The sequence below is a fragment of the Zingiber officinale genome, chromosome 1B (genome assembly GCF_018446385.1).
Source record: "Zingiber officinale cultivar Zhangliang chromosome 1B, Zo_v1.1, whole genome shotgun sequence".
Taxonomy (NCBI): domain Eukaryota; kingdom Viridiplantae; phylum Streptophyta; class Magnoliopsida; order Zingiberales; family Zingiberaceae; genus Zingiber; species Zingiber officinale.
In genome coordinates this window covers 155917744-155940651 of record NC_055986.1, presented here as the reverse complement: position 1 = coordinate 155940651, position 22908 = coordinate 155917744, and the positions used below count along the sequence as shown (strand labels likewise).

The 22908-nt window shown below is 43.4% G+C and overlaps 1 protein-coding gene across 1 annotated transcript; it reads left to right on the top strand.

The window, feature by feature from the left end:
* The first annotated feature begins 20395 nt into the window (after positions 1 to 20395).
* Positions 20396 to 21817, top strand: LOC122012010 (myb-related protein 340-like). The gene is made up of 3 exons (XM_042568490.1): positions 20396 to 20691; positions 20776 to 20905; positions 21268 to 21817. Exons 1-3 carry the CDS (start codon positions 20547 to 20549, stop codon positions 21656 to 21658), a joined length of 666 nt encoding a protein of 221 aa, XP_042424424.1. The 5' UTR covers positions 20396 to 20546; the 3' UTR covers positions 21659 to 21817.
* The last annotated feature ends 1091 nt before the right edge of the window (positions 21818 to 22908 follow it).

Sequence of the window (22908 nt, the reverse complement as noted above, 5' to 3'; positions counted from 1 at the left end):
TGGAACTGCTCCGGACAGCTTCAACCTGAAAATATCAACAATGGAGGCGGGGTGAGTCCAACACTCAGCAGGTACAACTAATATGCATAATAAAACAAATAACAGACAACACTAATCATGCGTACAGTCTCCTGAATACGAGAAGGATAAATGCAACTGAAACGAAATCAGGAGATAACTGTACTAACCGGGATCAAAGTACAAGGTAACAGGGTCGTCAGACCGGGGAAGTCATAATCCTGTATGCATGTCAATCATATGCATCCACATAAATGCAGCAATCACAAACAATAAATGCAATAAATGCATATGCTGACCGTGCACTCTAACATCACTGCTCCTGGCAGTGACTGAGTGGACGGAATGCTGTCGGAGTACTCCTGTCCTCTGTCCCCAAATCATAAATGGGGGAGCTCAATGCTCTCATCTCCCGGTACACAATGACGGGGAGGATATCTCTGCCGGCTACCACGCTGAGTCTCCTGACCAACGGAGCCAAACAGAGTCCACCATCTGCCGGCTACCACGCTGCTACACTAAATGCCAACGGAGCCAAACAGAGCGGAACTGACTGTCGGCTACCACGCTGAGTCATCTGACCAACGGAGCCAAACAGCATAACCGCCACCTGATATACCACTAATCCATGGGTGGTGGTGGTGTGTGCAGTACATGTAACTGGCGATGGGCTCAACCATAGTGGAGCCGATAATCGCACAGCATGCAAACATGATGCATGATACTAAGCATGGCAATCTCATGAATAGCATAGCAAGATCCATACATAAATAAAAGGTGTACCACAAGTCAATGTATCAGATGGAAGGTACACAAACAGATAGGGTATCATATAAACCCTAGGTCCTGAACATGATGTATCATATGGTTGGGTCACTACCGAAAGCATGTATGGTCAGGTCAATAATAACATGCAGTGCATAATAAATAAACAAACAACATGTAACAGATCATGTAGTGACCAACCGAATCAAAAGGATAACACAATCATTGCTATATGTTAAACACTTTATTATGCATATCAAAAGACATAAGTCAAAGTACCCGCCTCCAATAAAGTGGTCCAATCCGGTAATCAAGATACTCGTCGAGATACCGTCCCGAATCAAAGTCCTGTGTCGAACATATAGATATATTTTATTTAGCTACAATTCAAATGAATTTAAATAGCTTAATAAAATCCACGAAACTAATATCAGGGAAAGCCCTAATTAACATCACCAATCTATTTCTTAATTCCAACTCAATCTACAACACGAATACAACTCTCTACTTCTTACCTCAATTCTTCTTCAACCGTTCTGTAACGGCAACAGACCCAAACAGCAATGGGATGGTTGAAATTGAGGAAATTCCAAATCTGCAACCCGATCAGAACCAAAAGAAAAACAGGATGGTGGCACTGTAGAACCTGGTGGTTAATAGTGCTTGTCGCAGTTGAAACTTGCTCCAGCAAAGGTCACTGCAACAAGGCATCACCCAAATCAGAGGCATTGAAATCTGCAGCCCTAGAACTGTGATCAACAAACCAACCTACTGCAATTACCTGAACCTGTGCCCTTTTTTCCCCCTGCCGGCAACTGGTGGACGGAAAAGATCGCCCCAATACTGAGTCTAGGGCACGGGAGGTGACACTAAGGCACAAGCACAGAGGAACTCAGCGATCGGCTGACACTGCTGTGCTGGCTTCGTGCGGGAAGGAGGCTCGTCTAGGGCACAGGCGACGGCTCGAGTAGAAGGAGGAGAGGCCGATGCTAGGGCTGAGGAAACCTCGGCTTGATCAGCGCTGCTCGGACGGCTGGCAATCGGAGATAGGCGCGGCGGAGAGTGAGTGGAGGAAAAGAGAGCACCGCAGGAGATCGGCACTAGGGCACAGGGTGGCCGACGATGACCGGCGCTGCTTCGGTCCAGAGAAGGCAGCGACAAGGGATCGGCGGTGTCGCACGGCACAAGCACAGAGAGAAGAAACACAGAGATAAGAAAAAGGTCGGCTTCTCCCTTGGTCCGGGCTTATGCACGAGTGGGAGAGGCGGTTGGTGCTCCGGCGGTTAGGGCTCAGAGAGGGTGCGGCGGCGTCGAGGAGAAAAGGGAAGAGATGCGGGGGATGGCTCGGGTTCGGCGACAAAAGAAAACGAAAAGAAATAAAGAAAATAAAAAGGAAAAGGATATATAAATATAATCTTTCCCTCGCTTAAATCGGGTAGCCTAAACAGGCTTTTTCCGGGCCCCGTTTTTATCCCCTTTAATTTGTCCATACGAGCTCCGAAAAATTCCCGAAAAATTTCCAAAAATTCTGGAAAATTCCCTTATTAATATTCGCCTATTTTCGGTATTTTACATTCTCCCCCACTAATAAAAATTTGGTCCCCAAATTTCGTAATCTACCATCAGCAAACACTAACAACAGGTATAGAGTATAAATACCGAACGGTAAATAAATCACATACCTCAAGTGAAAAGATGGGGATATCGAGCTCGGATAGTATCCTCGAGCTCCCAAGTAACCTCCTCGTTTGAATGATGCTGCCATCCGATTTTAACCAGCCGGATAGTCTTGTTCCGCAACTGACGCTCTTTCCGGTCGAGTATCCGTACCGGAACCTCCTCATAAGTAATGTCAGGCTGAACTGGAACTGGGATATCTGCCAGCACATGCGTCGGGTCGGGCACGTATCTCCGCAGCATAGATACGTGGAATACATCATGGACGCCTGCCAGGGACGGTGGTAGTGCTAGCCGGTAAGCTACTGCTCCGATCCTCTCCAAGATCTCAAAAGGACCAATATACCGCGGAGCCAGCTTACCTCTGAGGCCAAATCTTTTCACCCCTTTCGTGGGTGAAACTCGCAGAAATACATAGTCGCAACAGAGAACTCTAGTGGTCTGCGTCTCTGATCAGCGTAACTCTTCTGACGGTCCTGCGCCTCTGACATCCTCCGTCTGATAGTACGGACCAACTCTGCATCCTGCTGAACTCTCTGAGGTCCCAACAACTGGGCCTCTCCAACCTCATCCCAGACGACGGGTGTCCGACAAGGTCTACCATACAACGCCTCAAACGGTGCCATCTGAATAGCCGAATGAAAGCTGTTGTTGTAAGCAAACTCTACTAACGGCAGATGGTCCTCCCAACTGCCTCCAAAATCCATAACACATGATCTCAGCAAGTCCTCAAGAGTATGAATAGTCCGCTCTGACTGTCCATCTGTCTGTGGATGGAAAGCTGCACTAAGTCGGAGCTGTGTGCCCAAGGCCTGCTGCAGACTCTGCCAGAAACGAGACGTAAACCGTGGATCTCTATCCGAAATGATACTCAACGGAACACCATGTAGTCTGATGATCTCCCGACAATACAGATCTGCCAATCGATCCAGGGGATCAGTCCTCCGGATCGCTAAGAAATGCGTGGATTTGGTTAATCGATCAACGATTACCCAAATCGCGTCATGGCCTCGTCGTGTCCTCGGCAATCCTACCACAAAGTCCATGGTAATGTGATCCCACTTCCACTCAGGAATAGGAATACGCTGAAGTAATCCTGCAAGTCTCTGATGCTCAGCCTTCACCTGCTGACAGACAAGACATCTAGCTACGAAATCCGCGATGTCTTTCTTCATACCGTTCCACCAGTAGGAACGTCTCAAGTCTCGATACATACGGGTCCCGCCTGGATGGATCGCAAATCGAGATCGATGAGCCTCCTGAAGTAGCTCCTGTAAGACCGGATGAGACTGAGGTACGCATAATCTGCCTCGGAAATATATAACACCCTCCTCATCTCGTGTAAACTCGGTCTGCTGCCCGGAAGCTATCTGACTGCCAATGAACTGACAATGCTGATCACCAGCCTGTGCCTCTCGGATCTTCGTCCTGATCGACGACTGAGCAACCATAGTAACCAAAATACCCTGCTCTGTAGATCCCTGCTCCTCCAAGTCTAACTCAGAGAAACTCTGAATCAAGTCTGTGACTGAAGTCCAGTGGCAAGCCAAAGTCGCTCTGGACTTCCTGCTGAGTGCATCGGCAACCACATTAGCTTTCCCTGGGTGGTAGCTAATGGTACAATCGTAGTCCTTCAGGAACTCCATCCATCTCCTCTATCGGAGATTAAGCTCCTTTTGAGTGAAAATATATTTGAGACTCTTATGATCAATGAGAATCTCAAATGTGATACCGTATAAATGATGTCGTCAAAGCTTCAAAGCAAAAATGATGGCAGCTAACTCCAAGTCATGAACTGGGTAGTTCTTCTCATGATCCTTCAACTGACGAGAAGCATAAGAGACTACTCTGCCGTGCTGCATCAGAACAGCGCCCAAACCCTGAAGAGACGCGTCAGTGTAGAGTACAAATCCATCCTCTCCAGAAGGTAAAACCAAAACTGGAGCCGACACTAATCTCCGCTTCAATTCCTGAAAGCTGGTCTCGCAATCCTCGGTCCACGTAAACTTCACGCCTTTCCTGGTAAGGCGTGTCATCGGCATAGCAATACGCGAGAAACCCTCGACAAAACGTCGGTAATATCCGGCCAATCCCAGAAAACTGCGGATCTCCTTAACTGACTTCGGCTGCTCCCAACCGGTGATAGCCTCGATCTTCTGAGGGTCTACTGAAATACCTCTGCTAGAAACCATGTGTCCCAGAAAACCGAACGCACACTTGCTGAACTTCGCGTACAGCTGATGTCGTCGAAGAATCTCCAAGACTATGCAAAGATGCTGTGCGTGCTCCTCCTCGGAATGAGAGTAGACCAATATGTCATCAATGAAAACGATAACAAACTTATCAAGATACTCCAGAAATATGTGGTTCATCAAATCCATAAACACCGCTAGAGCATTGGTAAGCCCAAATGGCATTACCAAAAACTCATAATGACCGTATCGAGTACGGAAAGCTGTCTTCTGAATATCTGAGTCTCTGACTCTCAGCTGATGATATCCGGATCGCAGATCAATCTTAGAATACACTGATGTACCTCTGAGCTGATCAAACAAATCTTCGATCCGTGGTAAAGGATATTTATTTCTGACGCTGCCCGTAGTCAATACATAACCTCATGGTGCCGTCCTTTTTCTTGACAAATAACACGGAGAACCCCATGGAGAAACACTAGGGCGAATGAATCCCTATCCAAAGCTCCTGGAGTTGAACCTTGTTCAACTCTTTTGGTGCCATTCGATAAGGAGCTTCGATGCCGGCGCGGTTCCGGAATCAACTCAGGCCTTCTCGGAGGCAAACCTGGCAGCTCCTCCGAAATACATCCGGGTACTCCGGACTACGAGAACGTCGGAGGCTGCGAACTCTGCATCCTCAGATCGATCAAAGATAACAGAAACCACCGGACCATGTGACAAGAACTGTATCACGAAATGATCGATAAGGTCTTCTCGATGCGGTGAAATCCCACGAGGGTTGGTTTGAGGCGAAATGTGACCACCCTCGTCAGCAATCAACCGTGGCATGATATGACAAACAGTCCATGCCAAGAATAATATCAAAATCAACCATTTCTAATACTAAAAGATCCACTGTAAGTATTAGGTTGCCAAAATCTAACGGGCAACCTCGGACCTCCTGGGTGACATCCAATGAATCACCGGACGGTAGGGAGACGGTCAATCGCTGGGGTCTGAGAGTGGGTAATCTACCAACCTCCCGCATAAAAGTGCGAGATATAAATGAATGCGAGCTACCAGTATCTATCAGTATATCTGCAGATAAGGCATAAATAGAAATCATACCGCGGAAAACGGATCCGTCGGCTCGCTGCGCATCCTCTCTGGTCATCGCATGAACACGTCCAGTCTCTGGCGGAGGAGGAGGAGGTAACGCTGCCAGCGGCTGCTGCGGCTGGGCAGATGAGTCTGGTACTGACCTATAGGCTGAGGCTGCATCTGATACTGCCCCTGCGTCGGATAATAAAGTCCCGGAACAGAACTCTGGGGTGCTATGGAAGCACTGGAGTACTCCTGTCCAAGCATGCCAAATGCCGCTGCTGCAGGTGAAGCACTCGGCTGCTGGCTAGGCAAAGGTTGGGCTCTACGCCCTCCTCGATAAGTACCGGACTAACTGGACTGTCCTCCATGATCCGTCCCTCTGGAAGTCATATGCTGAGTCTTCTGCGGACAATCTCGGCTCTGGTGCCCAGGCAGTTTGCAATGAAAGCAAACTGACTGTCCCAGAGAACAGACTGAAGTGACATGATCTCTGGACCCACATCTCAAACAGCGAATGTCGCTGGCGGGTTGTTTCCGGTTCTGCTGGGAAGACCGAAAACATCCTGAAGAAGACTGCCCTGATTTCTGAGGTTTACGTGATACCCCAGATGTACCCTGATCTGATCGACTACGCCTGCTCTGTTGTGATGCAGCCTGAGGCTGCTGGATCTGTCCAGATGTCTGACTCGGCTGCTTCCTTTTCCTATCCGGAAAAACTCTCTGCTGAGCTGACTCAATAATGAGGGCTCTGTCCAACATCTCGGCATAAGATGTGATACCAAGACCAACAAGTCTTAGTTGCAAATGTCCATCCGACCAATGAACTCACTGCATCGTGAATCTCGAGAACTAGCTCGACAAAATCGCCAATCACAAACTACGCATTATACTCGGTCATTGTCCGATTATTCTGCCAAACTCGGAAATCCTGCGCTGAGCCATCCGATAAGCTCGTGGAAAGCGGCTCTCAAAAGCCTCTACGACCGCCCAAGTGATGTTCGCTCACCGATGATAGAATGGGTAAGCCACTAAGTGTCGGTCGATCCGTAAGTGAAAAGCCACCGCTTTCTCCCACTCGAGCAAGCAATATAAAAGAAAGTCCGCTCCATAGTCTCAATCCAAGACAAAGCCACACTCGGATCTCTCGGAAGAGTGTGAATCGACTCTTCATCAATTACGCCAACATCTGGAATCACGCTCGTGTCGCGCAATATCGTGAGGTGTGCCGGGGACGGGGAAACACTGAGCTGTGCTACGGTGGTACCGCATAAACCGGAGGAGGTACTCCCGGTCTTCTTGGTAACCGGAGCATATCTTGCATCGTAGGGTGAATGTGGGTGGTCGCGCTCGAGATACTGAGGCAGCCTGATGCGGATGTGAAGCAACCGTATCCCTAATCTTGGGAGCTTTGGTACACGATAGGTCTTTGGGGCACAGGTGATGCCGGTGCTGTAGGCCCTGTGGCGGTGGTGCGAGTGATAATGATGGGTGTGTCGGATATGCTAACGGTATCCCTGGTGGTACCGGAAATACAGGAGCAGTGGATACTATCGTTGCAGCTGAGGTTGGCACCTCTAAGGGAGCCATCGGAGTCTGAAGGCCCGCCGCACTCGTAGTATGCTGAGTCTGTCCCTGACCGACATGCTCAGCCTCGGTAGGCATCTCTGGTATATCCAGAGATCCTGCAGTCCTCGCACGTGCTCGTCCAGCACCACGTCTCGCAGCAATACGCGTAGATCGCCTCATATCTGTTAAATTATATTACAGATATTACTACAGGTATAAACAATTACCAAAATGACACCATACCTAATTGCTGTCTGGAGATGTTCCGTCGCTGTCCAGCCCCCAAATTGACCTCGGAATTCCGTACGAGAAAAACAACACTGGAAATCCATATAAATCAATAACGGAAGTCCATAACAAAATCGAAACGGAAAATCCGTGCAACCCAAAATAACTGCCCAGACTAATCTGTCTCGCAACTAGGGCTAGTATAAAAATGTCTAAAATACCAAACGTAGGTATCACACCCTGCTCTGATACCAATGAATTGGTATCAGATAAATCCCGAAAATCCAACACACGGGAATCAAATAAATATCGCCAAACTTTGGCGCGCTGATACCCAATAAACTGATATCAGATTATTCAAAGTATCTATAATACGAAAACAAAAATCGTATAAATCCAGAACACACAGCAAGTATCGTATACCTGCTCTAATACCACTAAATTGTCACGCCCCGAAGGAGTCTCTGTCCGAAGAAATTTCGGCAGCATCTCCCCTGTACGGCGGACAATCTGAAACTTTTCTACAAGCACTATACACCTCAGCCACATGCGGCTGAAATAATAACACAAATTAAAACAAACACCATGCAGTTTATAAAGATATTTAGCCTCTGGCTGTCACAACCACGCAGTTAATAATAGTAATCAATAACAATAGGACTCTGACTCGAAATCCACCCTACTCCACTACACTCGTAAAGCTCAAATCCAACGAACTCACCTCTTCTGCCGTCCAGGCAGGCACGTAGTAGAATAAAATCCAATATCATATCAAAAATCCATCAAAAGGTATCACTCCATACAATATCCATAGGAAAAATCCAAAGATAATACCAAAACAAAGTCTGATATAGAAAAAAAAACAAATAAAAACAAATAACGAACTAGTAGAGAACTGGCTCTACGATGGGGGCCTGGGCACTCGGACAGCTTGAACTGAAAATATCAACAATGGAGGCGGGTGAGTCCAACACTCACGGTACAACTGATATGCATAATAAAACAAATAACAGACAACACTAATCATACAGTCTCACGAATACGAGAAGGATAAATGCAATGAAGCGAAATCGGAGATAAGCTCTTATCCTAACATAAGGGTCGTCAGACTAAGTCATAATCTCAGATGCATGTCAATCATATGCATCCACAGTAAATGCAGCAATCACAAACAATAAATGCATATGGTGACCGTGCACTCGATTATCACTGCTCCTGAACAGTGACCAAGTGGACGGGATGCTGTTGGAGTACTCCTGTCCTGGACCCAAATCATAAATGGGGAGCTCAATGCTCTCATCTCCCGTACACAATGACGGGAGGAAAATCTCTGCCGGCTACCTGAGCTGACCAACGGAGCCAAACGAGTCCACCATCTGGGCTACGCTGCTACACTAAATGCCAATGGAGCCAAACAGGGAACTAGCTCACGGCTACCATGAGTCCTCGGACCAACGGAGCCAGAGAACCGCCACACACCCTCGATATACCACTAATCCATGGGTGGTGGTGGTGTAAGATATGTAATGGCGATGGGCTCAACCATAGTGGAGCCGACAATCGCACAGCATGCAAACATGATGCATGATACTAAGCATGGCAATCTCATGAATAGCATAGCAAGATCCATACATAAATAAAAGATGTACCACAAGTCAATGTATCGGATGGAAGGTACACAAACAGATAGGGTATCATATAAACCCTAGGTCCTGAACATGATGTATCATATGGTTGGGTCACTACCGAAAGCATGTATGGTCAGGTCAATAATAACATGCAGTGCATAATAAATAAACAAACAACATGTAACAGATCATGTAGTGACCAACCGAATCAAAAGGATAACACAATCATTGCTATATGTTAAACACTTTATTATGCATATCAAAAGACATAAGTCAAAATACCCGGCTCCAATAGGAAAATAAGATCAGTCCCGAATCAAAGTCCTGTGTCGAACATATAGATATATTTTATTTAGCTACAATTCAAATGTATTTAAATAGCTTAATAAAATCCACGAAACTAATATCAGGGAAAGCCCTAATTAACATCACCAATCTATTTCTTAATTCCAACTCAATCTACAACACGAATACAACTCTCTACTTCTTACCTCAATTCTTCTTCAGCCGTTCTGTAATGGCAACAGACCCAAACAGCAATGGGATGGCTGAAATTGAGGAAATTCTAAATCTGCAACCCGATCAGAACCAAAAGAAAAACAGGATGGTGGCACTGTAGAACCTGGTGGTTAATAATGCTTGTCGCAGTTGAAACTTGCTCCGGCAAAGGTCACTACAACAAGGCATCACCCAAATCAGAGGCATTGAAATCTGCAGCCCTAGAACTGTGATCAACAAACCAACCTACTGCAATTACCTGAACCTGTGCCCTTCTTTCCCCCTGCCGGCAACTGGTGGACGGAAAAGATCGCCCCAATACTGAGTCTAGGGCACGGGAGGTGACACTAAGGCACAAGCACAGAGGAACTCGGCGATCAGCTGACACTGCTGTGCTGGCTTCGTGCGGGAAGGAGGCTCGTCTAGGGCACAGGCGACGGCTCGAGTAGAAGGAGGAGAGGCCGATGCTAGTGCTGAGGAAACCTCGGCTTGATCGGCGCTGCTCGGACGGCTGGCAATCGGAGATAGGCGCGGCGGAGAGTGAGTGGAGGAAAAGAGAGCACCGCAGGAGATCGGCACTAGGGCACAGGGTGGCCGACGATGACCGGCGCTGCTTCGGTCCAGAGAAGGCAGCGACAAGGGATCGGCGGTGTCGCACGGCACAAGCACAAAGAGAAGAAACACAGAGAGAAGAAAAAGGTCGGCTTCTCCCTTGGTCCGGGCTTATGCACGAGTGGGAGAGGCGGTTGGTGCTCCGGTGGTTAGGGCTCAGAGAGGGTGCGGCGGCGTCGAGGAGAAAAGGGAAGAGATGCGGGGGATGGCTCGGGTTCGGCGACAAAAGAAAACGAAAAGAAATAAAGAAAATAAAAAGGAAAAGGATATATAAATATAATCTTTCCCTCGCTTAAATCGGGTAGCCTAAACAGGCTTTTTCCGGGCCCCGTTTTTATCCCCTTTAATTTGTCCATACGAGCTCCGAAAAATTCCCGAAAATTTTCCAAAAATATCAGAAAATTCCCTTATTAATATTCGCCTATTTTCGGTATTTTACACTTCACCAAGCCCACTTCAATCTCATCCATCAGATCTGAGGAGTTGTGACCCTCAGATCCGCCTATTGTCATCGGCCATCGGATCTGGATCCATTGATTCGATGCTTCAGATCAAGTCTCATCCCAGGCCGTCAGATCGTTACTCTTTGCGATCTAACGCTCTAGATCGCATCACAAGCGATCCATCATACCTATTTGATCAACGTTGATCAACGGTAGCCATCCATTCCCTAAGTCAACTGTCCAGTCATCTCCCTTTGCCCACGAGGATGTCGCGTAGGTACTGCCACGTCAGGTACGAGCCTGACACGTCACCCGAGTGCCACGTAGGCACTGCAATGTCACCTGGAGCATAAATTTAAGCTCCTCAATGCTCCTCGCGACGATGCGTAAGTGCAAAGTGCGCCTACAAAACGCCCATTGCGCACGTGCGCACGTGGCGGGTGGCGGGCTCACAGGTGCGAGCACCTGCTCGCCCTGGGCTAAGGGGTCACCTGTCCTTTTATTTTTGTGTTAACTCCATTAACACATCTTCATTAATAAGTAGAGAATACACATCGAGAATTTCCGATGTGGGACTATTCTCCCATGCAATTTATTAATGAATAATAAATGTTATTTTGGGCTGACTTTAAACATTAATTTCTCATTCACCCTTAATCGGTTTTGAGCAAATTAATAGTCTAAATCTATCTACGCGAATCGTAGATTTCAATTTTGAAGTCAATTACGACTTTCAACAATTGATGGCTTCCTTCCTCTAAATCGTTTTGGTCCATTTAAGGCCCCAATATCCAACAATCCCCCACATGAATGGAAATTAATGCAATGTGTGTATGCATGCTGACATTTTACAAGAGTCCAATCGATAAGTCACTGCATTGGGAGAGGTAGCTTGTGGCTTTGAACCTTCCGTAGTGAAATGCTATCGAGTATACTAGGCTGCACAGTGAACGTGATGTCTTGAACTGCTCAGCTGTTGGTGTATACTTAGACAATAACACTCACACAGAGATCTATCTCACCTACTTTAGGTTCTCATGGTTGGTTCCGTTTCGGCCATGGATACCATCTTGGATTCATGAGTGTTTCATTGAAGCGGCCTGTCTTCACACTCACATAGGTGACACTTCTATCAAGAGTATCCTACCATACTCCACCTTATCAGGTATAGAAGTCACTAAAAGCATAAGCTTAACCTCACTGCATGAGGTAGGACAGCACAAATTCATCCTAGGATTGGGATAGAGATAAACTATCTAATGTGCTGGACCACAACTTCTGTAACTTCGTTGTCCCATTGAACCAAGATCTTGGGATCTCCAGTCAACAAGGTTGGGTTACCGCTACAGTCATTTTTAGTTGTAGATTTTTAATCCCATTCCTCTTGATGAGTAGTATACTTGATCTCGACTCAACCCCTTCGTTAGAGGATCTGCCAAATTATCTTTGGACTTAACATAGTCGATTGCAATCACTCCATTCGAGATCAACTGCCTAATGGTATTATGTCTACGACGTATATGTCGTGACTTCCCATTATACATATTACTCTGTGCCCTTCCAATCGCCGATTGACTATCACAGTGGATTAGTATGGCAGGCACAGGTTTCACCCAGCTAGGAATATCTTCCAAGAAATTCCGCAGCCATTCAGCTTCCTCAGCTGCTTTGTCTAGTGCTATAAACTCGGATTCCATAGTTGACCGAGCAATGCAAGTCTGCTTAGTGGATTTCCAAGATACTACTCCCCCACCGATCATGAATACATATCCACTAGTGGATTTGGAGTCTTTTGTATCTGATATCCAATTAGCATCACAATATCCTTCCAACACAGTGGGATATTTTCCATAATGTAATCCATAGTTCATAGTATATTTTAAATATCTGAGAACTCGCATCAATGCTTTCCAATGGGTGTCGTTTGGATTACTCGTAAAACGACTCAGTTTGTTGACCATACAGGCAATATCTGGACGTGTGCAGTTTGTGAGATACATCAAACTGCCTATTATCCGAGAATATTCCAACTGTGATATGGTCTCACCATGGTTTTTCGCTAAGTGTTGACTTAGATCCATAGGTGTTTTCACTGTAGAGAGATCGTACGCATTGAATTTTTTCAATACAGATTCTACATAATGGGATTGTGTTAAAACTATCCCTTCTGATGTCCTGAGAATTTTAATTCCCAATATAACATCTGCTTGACCCATATCTTTCATATCAAAATTTTTGGTCAACATTTTCTTTGTAGTCATGATTACATCATGATTACTGCCCATTATTAGCATGTCGTCTACGTATAGACAGACAATTACATAGCCTTCAGGTGTGTTTTTGACATAAATACATTTGTCACATTCATTTATTCTGAATTCGTTTGACAGCATTACTTTGTCAAATTTTTCGTGCCATTGTTTAGGCGCTTGCTTAAGTCCGTACAACGACTTAACAAGTCGACACACCTTTTTCTCATTTCCAGGAGCCATGAACCCTTCGGGTTGCTCCATATAAATTTCTTCTTCCAACTCACCATTTAAGAACGCAGTCTTAACATCCATTTGATGTATTTCAAGGTCATACAGTGCTGCAATGGCTATTAGCACTCGTATGGACGTAATCCTTGTCACCGGTGAGTATGTATCGAAGTAATTAAGGCCTTCCTCTTGCTTGTACCCCTTGGCTACAAGTCTGGCCTTATACTTGTCAATTGATCCATCAGCTTTATACTTACGTTTTAGTATCCACTTACAACCTAATGGTTTATTACCAGAAGGAAGGTCTACTAATTCCCAAGTATGATTATTCATGATAGACTCAATTTCACTATTGACAACTTCTTTCCACATTGGAGCATCGGGTCTAGAGAGAGCTTCACTTAATGTTCTTGGTTCCATTTCTGACATGAAAGTCATGAAATCTGGCCCGAACGATTTCTCAACTCTAGCCCGTTTGCTACGATGTGGCTCTTCACTTTGATCGTCAATAGTCCTTTTATAACAGCTAAGTTCGGTAACGTCATTTTGTTTGAACTTCCGTTGTTATCACTTTCAACGTTTCCCTTTTTATTTGGGAATACGTTTTCAAAGAATATCGCATTCCGAGATTCTATGGTTGTTCCCACATGTATATCAGGAATGTCTGATTTGTGAACTAGGAAACGATATGCACTACTATTATGGGCATATCCGACAAATATCGCATCGAACGTTTTAGGTCCGATCTTTACTTGCTTTGGTTTAGGTACTTCGACCTTTGCCAAGCACCCCCACACTTTCAGGTATTTGTACGATGGCTCGCGGCCTTTCCATAGTTCATATGGAGTTTTATCATTTTTCTTATGAGGGATTCTGTTGAGAATGTGATTTGCCGATAATATTGCTTCCCCCCACAAGTTTTGAGGTAAGCCTGAATTTATCAACAAGGCATTCATCATTTCTTTTAGTGTCCGATTTTTACGTTCGGAAACACCGTTTGATGGAGGTGAGTAAGGCGCCGTTGTTTGATGGATAATGCCAGATTCTGTACAAAATTCATCAAACGGTGCACCATATTCTCCACCTCTATCGCTTCGAATTATTTTAATTCGTTTGTCAAGTTGGTTTTCAACTTCTGTTTTATAGGTTTTGAACGCCTCTAGGGCTTCGTCTTTACTTCTTAAAAGAAAGACATAACAGAACTTTGTGCAGTCATCGATAAAAGTAATAAAATATTTTTTACCTCCTCTAGTTTGCACAAATTTCAAGTCACATAGATCACTATGTATTAACTCTAGAGGAGTTGTTGTCCTTTCCACCGAATGAAAAGGTAGTTTCGTCATTTTCGCTTCCACGCACACTTCACATTTGTGTGTTCCGTCAATATTGACGTTTGGTAATAAATTTAATTTGACGAGACGTTTGAGAGTATTATTATTCACATGTCCAAGTCGATCATGCCATAAATTAAAACACTCAACAACATAGCTGGAAGCATTTATTTTATTACCATCAAAATTTCGGAGTACAAGCATTATAACCATTTTGAATAGACCCTTTTCTAGGTACCCCTTTCCTACGAAGACACCATTCTTCGTAAGTACAAAGTTGTCTGACTGGAACACTAGCCTAAATCCGGCCTTGACCAATGCCGCTCCAGAAACTAGGTTCTTACTGATGTCGGGAACATGGAGTACATCAATGAGTGTTAGCTCCTTTCCGGACGTCATCTTCAGAACAACCTTTCCGAGTCCAACAATTGGCGACGTCGTGGAATTACCCATATAGAGCTTCCTGCCATTTATTGGAGTATACTTGGAGAACATCGCTTTATCGGAACAGATATGACGAGTTGCTCCAGTATCAATGAACCACTGCTTCGGGTTGGTATCCACCAAGTTGGCTTCAAATACAACCGCAGTGAGATCCAAGTCCTCAAGAGAGGTTGCGACATGATTCGCAACATCCTTTGGCCCCTTGGTTGGCTTCTTTGGGCGTCTGCAGTCCTTGGATAGGTGTCCTGCCTTTCCACAGTTGTAGCAGGAGCCTTTGAACTTCTTTGCTTGAGCCTTCTTTTTGAACTGCTTCAGCTTTTTAGCGTTCGGCTCGACCAGGTTGGACATTTCGTCTATAGTCCGCTTGGTTCCTCTGGAGTCGGATAACTTTCGATTATCCTCCTCTATTCGTAGCCTCAGGATCAGGTCTTGCAGCCCTATCTCCTTTTGCTTGTGCTTTAGGTAATTCTTGAAATCCTTCCATGACGGAGGGAGCTTCTCAATTACCGCAACAACTGCGAATGTCTCGTTCAGCTTCATGCCTTCGGCGTCCAGATCATGCAGTATTAATTGCATATCTTGGACTTGAGATGAGACGCTTTTTGAGTCCACCATCTTGAAATCCAGAAATCGACCGACGATGAATTTCTTCAATCCAGCATTTTCGGTCTTGTATTTCTTCTCAAGGGATTCCCACAAAGATTTTGCCGTCTCCAGAGAACAATATACGTTATATAACGTGTTGTCCAAGGCGTTGAGTATATAATTGCGGCACAGAAAATCTCCATGAGACCACGCATTGCTAGCAGCCTTACTACCTTCCGTAGCGGCTGGCGTGTCTTCGTGGAAAAACCGTACAAGGTTTAGCGTTGTTAGATAAAACAACATCTTCTGCTGCCATCTTTTGAAGTCGGTTCCGGTGAATTTCTCCGGCTTTTGTCGGAACGACGGTCGGAATGACGGTCGGAACGACGGTCGGAACGGCCGTCGGAATGTCGTTGGTAGCCATATCAGTTTGCAGGGAATATCGTTTACGACTGTTGAACCCCGGGTAGCTTCTGGAGTATGCAAACTGATCGTCGAGGATAGTGTTCAACACTATCTCCGTAAACGATATTGCTCCGCTACGGTGCTTAACGGATTGTTGCAATTCGTTCCTAAGATACAACGACGAACGTCTCGGAATCGTAGCACTCCGACTTCCGAGACCAGCGAACCTTTTAGTAGACTTCTTGGACTCTTGTATGCACAAGATGAGATGAATGCTTGAGGAAGAGAAGAGAGGATTGAGTGAGTATTCCATCATCTGGAGGGTTCTATTTATACTGAAAGAAGAGGTTGAGTGTCCTTTGGGTGAGTGGATGTGTTCCTTGGGCTGGATCGATCTAGATCATCTATTCTGAAGGGTTGTAACCCTTCACCAAGCCCACTTCAATCTCATCCATCAGATCTGAGGAGTTGTGACCCTCAGATCCCGTTGTCATCGGCCATCGGATCTGGATCCATTGATTCGATGCTTCAGATCAAGTCTCATCCCAGGCCGTCAGATCGTTACTCTTTGCGATTTAACGCTCTAGATCGCATCACAAGCGATCCATCATACCTATTTGATCAACGTTGATCAACGGTAGCCATCCATTCCTAAGCACTGCAATGTCACCTGGAGCATTTTGCTCCTCAATGCGCCCGTTGCGCACGTGGCGGGCTCACAGGTGCCAGCACCTGCTCGCCCTGGGCATAAATTAGCTCCTGCCTCCTCGCGACGATGCGTAAGTGCAAAGTGCGCCTACAAAGCGTCCATTGCGCACGTGCGCACGTGGCGGGTGGCGGGCTCACAGGTGCGAGCACCTGCTCGCCCTGGGCTAAGGGGTCACCTGTCCTTTTATTTTTGTGTTAACTCCATTAACACATCTTCATTAATAAGTAGAGAATACACATCGAGAATTTTCGATGTGGGACTATTCTCCCATGCAATTTATTAATGAATAATAAATGTTATTTTGGGCTGACTTTAAACATTAATTTCTCATTCACCCTTAATCGGTTTTGAGCAAATTAATAGTCTAAATCTATCTACGCGAATCGTAGATTTCAATTTTGAAATCAATTACGACTTTCAACAATTGATGGCTTCCTTCCTCTAAATCATTTTGGTCCATTTAAAGTCCCAATATCCAACAATAGATTATTAACAAAATAAACACATGGTTCAAACACTAGCCATTTCAATAGTTTCATCTATTGTGAATAAGGGTGCAAAAGGGTCTCGGCATACAATACTTCAATACTCAATTGTCTTTATTCTCGTAGTCACTCTCATCGAATTCCAAGAGCTTAAAATTATATTGATTTTTTATTTCATTTAGCATTGTTTTTCTCCCGTAATCTATTTATTTTTTCGTAAGATTCATCTCATGAGCGAGAGATTTTATCGTAGGATTTCATGTAGTGACTCACCTAACAAGTCGACATTGATATTATTTTTTACTTTATTGCCCTAACTTTTTATGCTACTCTATTTTATAAGACTAGCCAAATTCTTATATATATTTTAAAAAGTTTATGGCTATTAACCTTTTCCTTCTACAGCACTTACATAAACAAGATTGCACAATTGATGTGCCCCTCAGTCACATCATTGTTCTGTCACTTCTATCATCCGAGCTATTTGAGTTAAGCACCGTTGGATTTTCTAATCAAATTTGTAGATAAGATATATCGTATTTATTGATGATTCAGTCGGAATACATGTGTTTACTTCTCGGAGTATATATCAAATGCTAAAACTGAGTGGGCAGAAAAATACACACTTCACAACTGATCATGGAACAAAATGAATTTGGCAGGTGAATACCTTTTTTTTTAAACCAAAGCATCGAAATGACTAGAAAATACATGCCTCAATAGAACAGAACAAGTTGCAGAAATAAATAATCTTACAATCATTGCTGTGGTTCCTTCCACGTTAGGCAGGAAACACATCACAAAGCACACGTAGGGCAATCTCAGCACCAAGGAAAGAAGCTAGCCATTATTTTTTGTTTAGTGTGTGTGTCCGGGCTTTCGGTCTAATTAATTTTGGAGATGGACTATCCAATTTCACAGGTCGACCATTACACTCCAATATTATTATTAGTCCAAACTCTACTAGAAATATCAAATATGAAATTTAAACCCTCATAACCATCCTTATCTCTCTCTTACCACTGTAAGTGGTGGCATACTTATCATATAAGGTTACGAGATTGAATCACAGGACTATCGGGGTATAAATCTTTAGACCCTATGTAACTCATCCCACCACCACTTGTCCTCTCGGCTGTCGCGATTTACCTCCCTTGTGATGGCATGGGGTCAGGTGCGGCAAGGGCGCTGGGGACGAGCGATTTCGTCTTTTACCACGTGGGGTAAAAAAAAGCTGCCCCCACGGGCTTAGCTGGAGTGATTAGTATGTAGAAGCTTGCCACTTGAAAACATGGGTTCGAACCTCGGGATAGTCAGGACGTAATTCCTTGGTCCCTGTGTATTTCTTCCGACTGCGCACTAGCTTCTCCAGTTATCGTGATTTACCTCCTTCGTATTGGTCCTGAGACAGACTAACGGAGACGCTAGAGGCGAATGAATCACCTTTTATCCCATGGGGTAAAAAAAACTAGTTATCTTTAACTGCTTGGAGTCTTGGGAACACTTAATTTCACTTTTGTATTCTTTATTACATAAAATAAATTATTATAAATTATTTACTTAAATTTAAATAAAATGAATAAATTTGTAGTTTAATTAATTAGTAGACTACTAATTATAAATTTAAGAAACACAGATAGATCTTAACATGACACTCTAATATCATCAGTGGTTCAAACTCTACAAAAAAATATTAAATATCAAATATAAAATTTGAATCCTCATTATATAGGAATCATCCTTATGTCTCTCTTACCACTACACCATGTGCCATGAGACAAAAAAGCTACTAAATATCTCCTTTATATGTTAGTCACTATTCCAAAGGCTAATAGTCGTCCTTGATTTACCTCCTTCGTGTTGACCTTGGGACGGATTGACGGGGGCGTTGGGGGTGAGCGTATTCATCTTTTTTCCATCATGAGACAAAAAAAGCTAAACGAATTGACGGGAACACTGAGATAAACAAAGTCATCTTTTGCGACCGTGGGATAAAAAAACTAGTCATCTTTAAATGGTTGGAGTCTTAGACACACTTAATTTCACAAACACTTTATATTCTTTATTACATAAAATAAATTATTATAAAATATTCACTTAAATTTAAATAAAATGAATAAATTTGCAGTTTAATTAATTAGTAGACTTAAACCCTTCTAAATCAATCAACTGACCTCCCTCCACTAAATCCTAAACCCAAAATTCTGATCCATTTTAAATCTTAAACCCTATCTAAATTTGTGCGGTTGAAAGAAAACTGAAATCGAATACTTCAAATGATATACGATCCAATGAAGCTTAAAACGCATGCACCCGAATCACTCACCCTGAAATCTCTCTGGTAAGGAAACGTTTTCGATCGATTTGAATGACACTTTGATAAATCACTATTTTAATCACAATTGATAACGAAAAAGAAAGCAAGATTAAGACCGCCACTAAGAGCACTTTATGTGTTCTCCCAAAGATATGATCGGATCGTTTCGTGTCAAAAACTAATAACAATCATTCCCCTCAATATCTTATAATATCCACCTTTCGTCACTTTGATACTTCTTTAAACCTACCAATCATGCAACTCCATGTAACCAGGAATTAAATCTGGCGAGACGTGTCTAGTTCGTCCCCGCATCTAAACGCAGCACACAAATCTCGTAATTTATTCCATCCTTGCTCAATTTAGCATATTTCATTATCTAGATTCATCGATTTAATTATGATTAATTAGGAATCGTATTAAACACTAATTACGTTGATGTGGGTATGTGGCAGGCAGGCATTAGATGGGGCTACGGCTTCCATCGAGCCACCCACACCAATTACACACCGTTCTTCTTAATCACGAGCTTGCTTTTTTCTTAATTTTATATCGTAATCACTCTCATTAATTATCATCACCCTCACTTGAAGTTCTACAGAATTATACATATACGTGGATGCATGTGGTGCAAAGACTCGAGACTCTGTTTACTTGAAAGACGAAAATACACACAGTGAAAATCTACAGTGAATTTCTTTCAATCTTCGTTTCATCTTTCGGCTTAAACAAAGGTTTATTTAACCTTAATGATATGGTTAGTAGTCCGATCGGATGACGATCGTGGTGATCGAATCTGCGGGACTAGGTGACAAACTAGAATGAGTTATATTCACTGGAAATTAATAATAAATAGATCCACTAAATGATTTGATAGTTATCCCAATATTGTTCGAAATTAAGGTTTTAAGTAGCCGATGTTTAGGGAGGAGAACATGGCATCATGGTATCAAGTAGGTTATATATAAATGCATGATCAAGTGTATAGCCAGCCCCCTGTGAGGCATCTCAAAACCTGCCTGCCTGCAAACTAGTTAATTCCCAAGCAAAGTGGAAGAGGCAGGAGAGGGGATCAGTATGGCCAACACTGAAGCTCAGTACATCTCTTGGGAGGACGAGGAGTGGAGGAAGGGGCCATGGACTGCTCAAGAGGACAAGCTCCTCATTGAGCATGTCAACCACCACGGCCAAGGCAAATGGAACTGTGTCTCCAAGTTAACAGGTAATTGAATATATATAGTTATAGTTTTTCCTCACTAGTTTTTGTCGCGCTCTCTCTATATATATAAAAGTTGTCGATATATAGGGTTGAAGAGAAGTGGGAAGAGCTGCAGACTGAGATGGGTGAACTACTTGAGGCCAGACCTGAAGAGAGGTAATATCACCCCTCAAGAGGAGAGGACCATCCAGGAGCTGCATGCTTTGTGGGGAAATAGGTATGCATAGGAAAAGATAGTAAATTATATATGCCTTATAGATTAATTAATATACATCAGATTTCCTTTGGGAGTTCTTAATGGTTAACTTGTTTTAGGCTTTCAATTATCTAATTCTTGTGATTAATTTAAATGTGATTTGTGTGTGTGTTTTGGCCAACAAAACAATCTCTTTGTTGACATTCTGCTAGCTAATTTAAGAATAAATTATGCTTTTTTTTTAAGTAGAGGAATCAAATGGATATGTGGATAAAACTTGATTAACTTATTGTCTGTGATGTATGATAATCAGCTGGGACCTTAGACTTGAGAACCACTGTCTTTTTTGATGAATTTGAAACCTTTTTTGTCCGCAATTGTAGATGGTCCACCATCGCTCGAAACCTCCCCGGAAGGACCGACAACGAGATCAAGAATTACTGGAGGACTCATTTCAAGAAGACAAAGCCCTCCAAGAACCTCGAGGAGGCGAGAGAGAGATTCTTGATTCACCAACGACAGAAAAAAGGTAGAGTGCAGGAGGAGGAGCACCAACAAGATCAAGGAAACTTGGAACGGCAAGATACACATGAGCTATTGATGGAGCGAGATAAGGAAATTGAATCGGCCGAAGACTTGCAAGAGATGATGGCACTCATGTGCTGCATACCATATGTGATTCAAGTTCAAGGCGATGCGATCAATGGATACTCGAGTGAGGGATCGACCGACGGTGAATCCTGGGGGAACCTATGGAACCTTGATGACATATGAACTAAAGATTGTAGCACACTAAGTTTGTCTACAATCAATTTCTTCTACCTTCACCTTCCCCACTTTTTTTTTCTCTAAACAGAATACTTGGTGACAAAAGTATGTCTCTCTTTCTAAATATACAAGTTGAATTGATAATAGTTGAAAAATGTGAGAATAAAGAGATCATTAAGAAAACTCTACCTGATATAAGGTATAGATATTGCTAATCATAGATATAGTATAAAGTTCAATGTTTGAACTATTTTTCATATAATTAACTCTAAATAATGGGGGCAAATACAACTTAATGATGAACAACCACTGAGTGATTCTTTTAGGAAATTTTACTATTTCATATTGTACATCATTAGATTTATTTTCATGTGACTTTTTGTGTTGGCGTGGCAAAGATAGTTCGCGTAAGCATCAAGAAATATTTTTTTAAGATACAAAACAAATAAAAAACCATGAAATGATAATAAAAACAATATTGTACTGACTACTTATTAGCCTATTGAGATATATCTGGCAAAATCAACTCTAAAAATGCTAGATACTTGGATCTAAACCTCCATGGACGGATCTATAATCTGGTCAACATGTCGATTACCCATTAACAGGCCGGAACCATAACCAGCCTGTCTAGGGCTGGGTCGGTTATGGTTCCAATCCCAAATTAATCATGAGCCGGCAGTTTGATTCAAATTGTCAGTTCAATTTTATTTAATTATTTTTTTGATCAATGACTACCTCATGAATTCCAAAATCTTGATCACTTGTAATTTCAATTCTCCAATTCTATATGAAAAGAAGTTCATCTTGATCTTAGAAGGATAAGCAAATAGTCACTCCGAATGTGGATTTCGTGGATATTTAATCGATGAACTATATATAGACGGGAAAAATAATCAGGTAGCTGACTCTTTATCTCGTTTAATTTCTGTGTTAATATTTTCAGAATGGCTGGAGCAGCATTTAGGCCAACTAGCCTTATTGACACCAGCCATCAAAGAAGTCAGGAACTAGCCATATCCTCATGCTCAGGAGCTATTGAACAAGATGATGCAAACCCTCTTAGCTTCGCTGAGCAATACCAGTGCAAGCTTGACACAAGGCATGGGAAACCAGTCCCACTTGACGAATTCCACCAGATCTCAGAAGATTTACACACTATTGAACAAAGGACAGCCGCCCGAGCCATCAATGCCTTAAAGCAACTCAGACTTATCCATTCCCTTAAGAAACAGGAATGTAACAAATGTCGAGGG

Bases quoted from the DNA above. Each gene is read 5' to 3' on its own strand.
- LOC122012010 (XM_042568490.1), top strand. From the start codon at position 20,547: ATGGCCAACACTGAAGCTCAGTACATCTCTTGGGAGGACGAGGAGTGG. The intron at 20,692-20,775 runs GTAATTGAATAT...GTCGATATATAG, and splicing joins CTGTGTCTCCAAGTTAACAG to GGTTGAAGAGAAGTGGGAAG. The intron at 20,906-21,267 runs GTATGCATAGGA...CCGCAATTGTAG, and splicing joins CATGCTTTGTGGGGAAATAG to ATGGTCCACCATCGCTCGAA.